This window comes from Colobus angolensis, unplaced genomic scaffold (genome assembly GCF_000951035.1).
Source record: "Colobus angolensis palliatus isolate OR3802 unplaced genomic scaffold, Cang.pa_1.0 Scaffold10, whole genome shotgun sequence".
NCBI lineage: Eukaryota > Metazoa > Chordata > Mammalia > Primates > Cercopithecidae > Colobus > Colobus angolensis.
In genome coordinates, this window is record NW_012110919.1 from 6,416,122 (window position 1) to 6,426,616 (window position 10,495).

The following is a 10,495-nucleotide window of genomic DNA, read 5'->3' on the forward strand; positions in this document are numbered from 1 at the left end:
GTCACCACCTACAGATAATTTCTTTGAGTTTCTTTTGTGAAATCAGCTTTACGTGATTCCAGAAGACACCTGTTTTCTTACCTAAACTTATCAGCTCGGATGTTAATACCTAAGCACTATTGTCTAGTTGCGAGGTATTTTAAAAATCTTTCACATCACCTTCTTAAATGTCATATTTTTTTAAGTTATGCGTTACAAAGAAACTAGCATTTTATTTGTTTAATAAACCTAAATTTAAATTTTGTTTTTACTGATTAAAGTAACTCATCTTTCTTTCTCTAATCTGATGCATATCATTTTCTTCCTTTCTTGTTCCCAGGGATCTCTCAATGCTATTTGCCTTCATTAGCTTGCTCATTATGCTTCCTACTTGGTGGATTGTGTCTTCCTGGCTGATATGGGGAGTTATTCTATTTGTGTATCTGGTCATAAGAGCTTTGAGATTATGGAGGACAGCGAAACTACAAGTGACCCTAAAAAAATACAGTGTTCATTTGGAAGATATGGCCACAAACAGCCGAGCTTTTACTAACCTTGTGAGAAAAGCTTTACGTCTCATTCAAGAAACCGAAGTGATTTCCAGAGGATTTACACTGTGAGTTCATTTTTTATTTTGTTTCTTAAATGATTATTTTCTATGCCGTAAAGGAGAATATTTATTACCTATTTTCATTTCTATGTTGCATTTATAGGAAAAAAGTGCTTTTCTCTTTAGTACTTACTAAAGTCAATTAATTGCTAAGTGAAGGAATAAATACATTATGTGCTAGATTTAATATCTAATATGATTCTGCTTATCTGCTTTGAGGAACTAAAGTACTTTGGAGATCCTGATTATTTCTGTATGTTACCATGTGATTATATGAGATAATACATAGAGAGTGTCTAATACTGAACCTAACATGCAGTAAATGCTTGCTCCTATTACTCCCTTTCAAATGCCTTCTTTATGATAGACATATCTGCTATAAATGCATTTTGAAAACTCTTAACATGTGCTAATAACTGTTTAGGTAAATATTAGCAGATATTACAGCACTGATACTCTCAGAATATCATGCAAATAATGATGTTTTCCATTCTCACAAGAAATTAAATATTCACCAATCTAGCTGTAAGTATATTAAGCTATAGGATATACTGGCTGCTTAGTCTATTATTAGAGGGAAAGTTACATTTATTGAGCACCAAGTATATTCCATATACTATGCTAGTAACTTTTGCATACAACTGAAGGCATAGAATTATAAATGGTAAATATTCATATCCATTCCATCTGATTCTAAACCCAGCTTGCAGTACACTGGACACCTGCCAAACACTAACAGATGACAGTTGTGTGCTAGAATATTTAATAATTTATATAACCTATATAATTTTTGCAATCTATAGGTGGGAGAAAGTGAGCATATGGTGAGGAACATTCATGGCTCTTAATTAGTTGTATCTAGAAAATCATGAAAAGAGGGAGTGAAGAACCTCTGGTAGCCATCGTATCCTTCACTCTGTTCTGCTCTAGAACACTACACAATCTTGACATAAACACTGTTTCTAGAAAATCATGGAACAGAGAAATGGAAGAATCCCAGTAGTTATCTTGTTCTTTACTCTCGTGTTCTACACACAATTCCAAGACATAAGACGGATTTTGTAATTTCTCTTTCTTCTCAATCAAAGTATAAAAGTCAGTCAGGCGTGATGTCTCACACCTGTAATCCCAGCACTTTGGGAGGTCGAGGCATGAGGATCACTTGAGCCCAGGAGTTCAAGACTACCCTAGGCAATCTAGCAAGACTCCATCTCTACAAATAATAAAAAATTAGCCAGATGTGGTGGCACATACCTGTAGTCCCAGCTACTCAGGAGGCTGAGGCGTGAGGATCACTTCAACCCCAGGAGGTTGAGGCTGTAGTGAGCCAAGATTACGCCACTGCATTCCAGCTTGGGCAACAGAACTGGAGACAACAGATTCTGTCTAGGCTGGGCAACAGACTTGGTCTCAAAAAAAAAAAAGTATAAAAGTCCTTAGCATCTATTGATTTTTGTCCTTCCATTAGTTGAAGTCTGCTTCTTATTGACTTAAAGGATAGCACGTTTTTAAGTTGTTTGAGTGTCAAATTTTAAAAGTTTTTAAAAATCATGCTTAAAATACGTAATAGTTCCTTTGTATTTTATTGAGAGGACTGATTGGTTAAACAAAGTGGCTTTGTGTTCAACTAATGGTTAGGCATGTATAGAGGATTCTGTGCCTTGTGTCATTTTCCAACTTTATCTGTCCCCATGGAATTTGCATGAAGAGGTAAAGTGGGCCAGTTAGACTTGATTTACCTCCAGATTATGACTTCTACCCATTCAGATGACAGACGGGGAGAAGAAGTATTGGAAGAAATTGTGCTTCCTTTGTCTGGATAATGGGTTGAAAAATGAGGAATAATAAATCTTGAATCATAATTTTTTAGACATTTTCAAAATTAGACAGTTTTTAAAACTGATTTAGTATAATGGAGCACAAGCAGTAGTGCCATATATTGAAATCATGAATGCTGGTTTTTTTTTTTTTTTTTGAGACGGGGTCTTGCTCTGTCGCCTGGGCTGGAGTGCAGTGGCCGGATCTCAGCTCACTGCAAGCTCCGCCTCCCGGGTTCACGCCATTCTCCTGCCTCAGCCTCCCAAGTAGCTGGGACTACAGGCGCCCGCCACCTCGCCCGGCTAGTTTTTAGTATTTTTTAGTAGAGACGGGGTTTCACCGTGTTAGCCAGGATGGTCTCGATCCGCCCGTCTCGGCCTCCCAAAGTGCTGGGATTACAGGCTTGAGCCACCGCGCCCGGCATGAATGCTGTTTTGTTTCTGCCTCAAATTGTCCTCTCTCACAAATAATTGAAACCTTTTTTGCCTTCATTCCCTTATCTTAACGTAAGCCTGTCAGTCATCATCCTCTGCTTCTTATAGATTTTTTAGAATTTGCTCTTTATGGATTTTTAATACCTGAACACATTTTAGTATGGTTTAACATTTTTAAAGTTTTGAATTAGGTGTCTTGTTTTATAGCTTTGTGGTTATAGAATAAGGAATTTACAAATGCCAATATTTTGTTTTACTATTGGGAAAGATTACTGGTTAGGTGAAAAAATTTATCTGATAACCAGGTATTTACTCATGCATACTGTAAGTTATGAAATGTAATACGTTGTATGTCATTGTTACAAATTAGGTACTTCCCATTAATCTTATGGGAAGTGCCATGAAATGTGCTTCCTCTTGAACAGCTTTGAGAGTAGCTATGCTACTATGTAGTAACCCTTACTTTGCCTTTCTACTTGCATTCCCCTGTTGGCCACTGGTCCTGTTATCTTTCCACGTTCCCTACTTCATTTTGAGTAGGTAAGTGCCAGTGGCAGCAGGTGGGTAAGTAATTTTACCCTACTTTTATGAATGTACAGAATGTATTTCTATGTAATATTTTTTCTGTACAAGTGACCAAAATATGATCAGTGAACATATGTAAATGTATATTAAGAATTTGAAAGTGTTTATAATTAAGGTCTTCATACTTCCTATGGATATAGGTTTTGAAAACTGAATAATGAAGTAGCTTTTCTCCAATGTATTTTAGCAAGCATAGTGTCTATATAAAAAAGATGTGAATTCTTAATAAATATTTCTACATTTCTGTTATATCTGAGCCAAAATCCATTATTTCCCCACATCAGAGGAAGCCTTTACTCTTTGAGATTTTAATTTTTTGTCTTTTTTATTTAGTGGCTGTCTATATATATGCATATATATATTCACAGAAATGACTATTTTATGAGACCTGAGTTGACATACTTATAATCATTTTCTAGTAAAGATAATGATAGAAGAATTTGTTTTCTACATTTAATAGAATTGTGGATTTAGGAAACAAAAACTTTAGGACACCTGTACAGTTGTATCACATTTTACTTTTCAAGTTTGCTTGACAGGGTCAGTGCTGCTTGCCCATTTAATAAAGCTGGACAGCATCCAAGTCAGCATCTCATCGGTCTTCGGAAAGCTGTCTACCGAACTCTAAGAGCCAACTTCCAAGCAGCAAGGCTAGCTACCCTATATATGCTGAAAAAATATCCTTTTCTGTTTACATATGAAACTAAGCAATGTTTCTGGAGTCCTGAGTATAGATATTATAGTTGTATCTTCTGAATGTTTACTGTAAACTGAGATTGCCTATTCTGAAACTAATTTCCATCATTACTTCTATGTTAAAACTGGAAATGCATTCCTGGGGGAATGACAATAACAGACAGGAAGAAAGTTCTGTTCTTGTGTGGCTGCTTTTTAAACAAGGAAAAAACTTGAAGTCTCTTCCTTTACTCATCCAAAGAATGAAGTCAAAAGAGCCTGGCTTTGCTAGGTCTGATATTTTAAACAAATTTCTCAACATGGCAGATTTGCATCATGGCATGTTAATAAACTGGCAACTGGAAATCCTTCCCTTTTCAAAAAAGCAGGTTCTAGGAGAAGAATGGCTAAGTTCAAACACTGACTGTATCAGTTACTCCCTAAGTGACCTTAAACGAGTTTCTTAACCTCTCTGTACCTTGCTTTAGTCGTGTTTAAAATGGCAATAATAGCATCATCTTCCTTATTGGATTTCTGTTAGGATCAAATGAGTTAATGCATGTAAAGTGATCAGACATCATCTAGCATATAGTAAGCACCCAAAGACTGTATGACAATAAAGTCTGTCACTTAAATTTATTAAAATAGGAAATTAGTTCTAATAGCCAGAAAAAAAAGGCATATAAGAGCTTTATTTTAGTAAAGACATATAGATAAGTTAAATCCTGACTAAATAGAAGGCAAAAAGACAACTTTGCCACTTCAGAATGCTGGGTATTGTAGCAGTGATAAATATAATACTCAAAATTTACAGGGTGCTTTATGTTCTATCATTTCCTTATACAAAGCTTTATAGCTAGATTTTCTTGTCTCCATTTTATGAGAAAACTAAAATAGAGGTTAGGTGACTTGTGCAGTATCATACAACTACTAACAGATGAAGTTGTGTCTTGACTGTAGAACTGTTTGACTAAAACAGTTATTATGAAGATGTATATCTTATATGGACAAAACTGATATATCTAGATATATATATCTTATAGGTCAAAACTGATATATCTAGATATATATATATAAATGAAATGGAGAAAAAGCATTTTAATTTTTATCAATAACTTGTCCATTTTATTCCCCCATTGCCTAAATGCTGGCCTGCTATAGGTCAACCATTCTTCCAAGTGCTAGGAAAACTGAGTAAAAATATGTACTACCTACTTCTAAAGACTTTTGAATGTGATCAATAGAGAAATCAGTATTCATAATTTGATGTAAGTGCCATGGGTGCCTTCCAACATAGCAGGGCAACATACTCAGTTTATGGGGTCAGAGAAGGCTTTCAGGGAGGTGACATCTACATTGAGCTTCAGAGAATGAATAGAAGTTGGCCATGAGGATAAGAGTCTGCATTCCAGGTAGAAGGAAGCAAAAACATATGGAAAGAAATAGAGATATGACAGTGTGGCATGTGAACTGTTGGTCATTCAGTCAGTATTTTTTGAGCACAGACTGCCACACAATATGCTCATCACTAGACGTACAGTGGTAAACATAATAGACGTGATCCCTGCCTTATGGAGCTTGTAGTTCAGTGTGGGTTAGGGAGTGATAGGGTTAGCCTATCAAAGACTACAGATTATATGAGTTCTTTGTGCCAGTCATTTTTCTAGAAACTGGGGACCTAGCAGTGAACAAGATAGACAAGATCCTTATTCTCGTGGAGCTTACCTTCTAGTAGATGAAATAATCAATAAAAGATGGACTTGGTGTGGTGGCTCATGCCAGTAACCCCAGCACTTTCGGAGGCTGAGGTAGGAGGATTGCTTGAGCCCAGGAGTTTGAAACCAGCCTGAGCAATATAGTGAGACCCTGTCTCTTAAAAAAAAAAAAAAAAAAAAAAAATTGTTTTAAATTAGCTGCATTGAAAAAACCTGCAGTCCCAGCTACTTGGGAGGCTGAGACAGCAGGATTCTGTGAGCCCAAAAGGTCAAGGCTGCAGTGAGCTGTGTTTGTGCCACTGCAACTCCAGCCTGGGCAACAGAGTGAGAGCCTGTCTCAAGTAAACTAAACTAAAATAATAAATGGACAGATGGGATTCTTCAGATAAAACAGTTATTATGAAGAAAAAGAAACGGGGGAATAGGGTACAGAATGATTGGTGGGGTGCTGCTTTTTATTAGATGGTAAGAGAAGGCCTCTTTGAGGAGCTAGCATTTAAACTGAGGTTTGCATAATGAGAAAGATCTGGAGGAAGAGTATGCCAGTTAGACCAGTGAGTAGAAAGATCTTGTGGCAGGAATGAATTTAGCATGATTGGAGTATAGAAAGAAGACCATCATGAGTTGAGCACAGTAAGTTGGCGGTTAGAGTATGAAATGAAACTCAGAGGTAGCCAGGGGCCAGATCATATTCTCCATATAAGAAACCTTAATAAATTTAACTAAAAAAGAATCCACCAATCATTTTGAGAAGGCCAGTAAGCTATGTAAACCCTTGTTTGCCTGATCAAAGTAAAGAGCAGAAATATACAAGATTAATAATGAGAACACAGTGGCAACCATGGATATAGAAGACATTAAAATAACTGGAAGGGGATATTATATGCAGCTCCACAGCAACAAGTTTAAACATGTAGGGGAAAATGGTTCTTTTCATTTCTTTTGAGACAGTGTCTCACTCTGTCATCCAGACTAGAGTGTGGTGGCATTATCACGGCTCACTGTAGTGTCATTCTCATGCAATCCTCCTGCCTTAGCCTTCCAAGTAGCCGGGACCAAGGCACACGCTACCACAGCTGGTTAGGTTTTTTGTGTGTTTTTTAGAGACAGGGTTTCACCATTTTGCCCAGGTTGGTCTCGAACACCTAGGCTCAAGGGATCCCACACTGCTGGCATTATAGGCATGAGCCACTGAACCCAGCCTCATTTCTTATCAAAATAAAAATCTGCAAAATTGACCTAGGAAGAATTTTAAAACTTGAAGAGATTGGACATGGGATAAAGAATACTCAATTTTAAAAAGAAAACACCTGGTTTATATGTAGACAATGGAAAATATGAAACTATTTTTAAGAAACAGTGATAGAGTTCTTAGTGCTCTACTGTGGATCTCCAAGTTATATTAAGTGAAAAAAAATCAGAAAGCGCATGGATCGGTATTTATCGTATCCTTCAATTTGTGCATAAAAGGGACTGTGTGTTTATACAGGGATAAATATGTATGTATGTGTTTGTGTACATGCATGCGTATATACCTGCATATCTCCAGATACACATTTATATTTGAATTTGCTTTTATGTATGTATACATAAAAAATCTTGGAAGGTACTGGTAAAAGGAATTGCCTTTGCATTTGGATAGTGGAACTACATGGCTAAGGCATAGAGGTGGAAAGTAGTTTTTGCTGTATCCCTTAATACCTCATGAATTTTGAATCCTGTGAATATATTACCTATTCAAAAGCAAAGTGAATTTAAAATTTTTTAACTACCAGATCCAGATGATTTTATAGTTAAAAAAAAATTTCAGACTACAGGAAATGTTAGAAAGTTTCCCTGTATCATTTTATTTATGAAAATACTGTAATCTCAATACCAAAACATGTTGTATTACAAAGAATAAAAACCAGTTTTATTACAAAGAGTATAAGCCAGTCTCATAAATGGAGATACAAAATGTTTAAATGGAATATTTATAAATTTAATATTGGATTATATCAAAAGATTATTATAATATAACCAAATAGGAATATGCTAGAAATGCAAAAATGGTTCACGATCAATTATTATATGGATGTAATTATTTAGAGAAACAATTAAAGGGAAAATCATTATTGATTGTGATGTGTCTGTGAGGATGAGGGCAGAGGAAACCCACCAGTAATCTATGTCAAACAAGCTAGATAGAACAGGCCTGGTGCCACTTGTATCAGTCTGTGTATTTCAGATAACATTCAACTAATAATGCCTGCAGTATGCAGACTGAGAGGAAAAGGGTATTTGCTGTAGCATAGTGAGGACCCTGAACCATGACACAATAAAGTGCCCAATACAGCTTCAAATGGTAGGTGTCAAAAATAACGGGGCCGGGCGCAGTGACTCACACCTGTAATCCCAGCACTTTGGGAGGCTGAGGCGGGGAGATCACTTGAGGCCAGGAGTTTGAGACCAGCCTGGACAACATGGCAAAACACCATCTCTAGAAAAAAATGCAAAAATCAGCTGGGTGTGGTGGCGCATGCCTGTAATCCCAGCTACTTTAGAGGCTGAGGCAGGAGAATTGCTTGAACCTGAAAGGCTGAGGTGGTAGTGAGCCAAGCTGGTGCCACTGCACTCCAGTCTGGGTGACAAAGCAAGACTCTGTCTCAAAAAAATGAATAAATAACATCACTTTAACCCTTTTGAAGAGTTGAACTTTTAATTTTTTAGACATTAAAAATTGTATCCACAAGTATCCAAGATATCTCAGGTATTATGTTAATATATTAGATATTTAAAATTAATTTTCGTTTAAAAACTACTGTAAATTTCCTCATCCAAAAGTTCAGAATAAAGATTAGTAAATGTGATGTAGGGCAATTTCACTGTATCTTTTATGCTTTCATGAAAAGGCTTTGTTGATTGCCTTAACCTAATTTAACCTACCCCCTGAACTCTGAGAGTGACAATGTAACCAACTACATCTGTGTGGTGCCTTTTAAGGAGCTGGGCCTTGGACTTAGTGAAGAACAGATTTCAGAAGAGGAAGCACATAACTTTACAGATGGCTTCAGCCTGCCCGCATTGAAGGTAATCCATTTGTGGAAGGGAAGGGCTGAAGAAAAGATAGATGCACTTGGATTGTGTCTATGCTTTCTGAATGTAAATGGTGCGCCTGTTCCCCTCATTGTTTGCTGCACGCCATCATCATAAATGCACGGGTGATGTTTGTAACACTGTCTTTTAAGTGCCGAGAGCATAATCTTTAGTATGGATTGGAAGAGGAGATCCTTAGATTTTGATCTCCAAATACGTAAAATGCTTAAAGAAATGCCTTAAATTAGAGTTTGGAGATAAGTGAATTTACTTTAATTGGAGACCAATCTGAGTGATTTTATAACTAGCCATTTGTTTCAACAAACATGGATGTGTTATCTCCAAAATTCTTAAGATTTTTTTTCATACTTTAAAAGCCACATGAAAGGGTACATTTAGCTGAACTGACAGTTCACAAAAAAAGAAACACAGGCTAGTCCCAGTGAGGCTGTATTTTACAACGAATTGATCACAACTAGTTACAGATTTCTTTGTTCCTTCCTCACTCCCGCTGCTTCATTTGACTAGCCTAAAAAGAAAAAACAAGAAAAGAAGAAATACAAATGGCCAATAAATATGATACAAATTTTTCATTTTAGTAATGAAAGAACACAAATAAAAATAATAAGCTGACCATTTTGCCAAGGATATTGAAAGTTGGTAATTTCATTATCATTGAAGATTCAGGGAGACCTCACACAGACCAGTGGTGAAAGTATAAACTGGTTCACTTTAGCATTGAATACCAATCTTCATACAGGTGTATGAAGCAAAATTGCTTTATTCTAGCAATTTTAATTTGCCCTTACAGATTTATCTCAGAAAGTAACCAAAGATATACCAAACGTATGTTCATGACATTACTATAGCAGCCATCATTGGAAACAAATTTTTTTGTTTTTGTTTTTGTTTTTGTTTTTGTTTTTGTTTTGAGACAGAGTCTCACTCTGTCACCCAGGCTGGAGTACAGTGTGACTTAGTCACAGCTCACTGCAGCCTCAACCTCCCCAGGCTCAGTGATCCTCTTACCTCAGCCTCCCGAGTAGCTGAGACTACAGGTACATGCCACCACACCTAACTAATTTTTGTATTTTTTGTAGAGACAGGGTTTCGCCATGTTGCCCAGGCTGCTCTCAAACTCCTGAGCTCAAACGATTTGCCCACATCAGCCTCCCAAAGTGTTGGGATAACAGGCATGAGCCACCTCACCCAGCCTCTAGTAGTATTTTTAAGACATTGATCCAAATGTCTTAAGTTCCTATTAAGTGTTTAGTAAACTCTCCTTAGATGTTTCTTTGTTTTTAGTTTTTAAAATTTCGCTTGATACCATGAAAATTAGTGCAAGTGTTGTTAGCATTTATCAAGATCCATTTTGTTTTGAGACTGTATTGACTTCCGTATCTTTTACATTTTCTAAATCAAGATAAATGTTCTAATTATCTTGTTTGTTTTCTTTCTCTCCTGCTTAAAATTTGCTTTGACCTATTCTTACTCCCATTTTAACCTGTCTCAATAAATGGCACCTCAAAACTTAAACTAGAAACCTGGACACCATCTTTCTTGTCCCTCTTTTTGCCCACTCACATCCGGTCTGTTAGCAGATT

The 10,495-nt window shown here is 36.6% G+C and overlaps 1 protein-coding gene across 3 annotated transcripts in view; it reads left to right on the forward strand.

Annotated features, from left to right (window-relative positions):
* The window catches only part of VEZT (vezatin, adherens junctions transmembrane protein), an 82,485-nt gene that overhangs the window by 46,717 nt on the left and 25,273 nt on the right, over positions 1-10,495 (forward strand). For 2 of the 3 annotated variants that reach the window (XM_011934068.1, XM_011934074.1), the window contains exons 6-8: positions 320-595; positions 3,966-4,103; positions 8,738-8,885. In XM_011934068.1, the coding sequence (XP_011789458.1) occupies positions 320-595; positions 3,966-4,103; positions 8,738-8,885 (562 nt within the window). Of the gene's footprint in view, positions 1-319; positions 596-3,953; positions 4,104-8,737; positions 8,886-10,495 lie in introns of all 3 variants that reach the window. The other variant, XM_011934061.1, reaches the window with a different exon arrangement.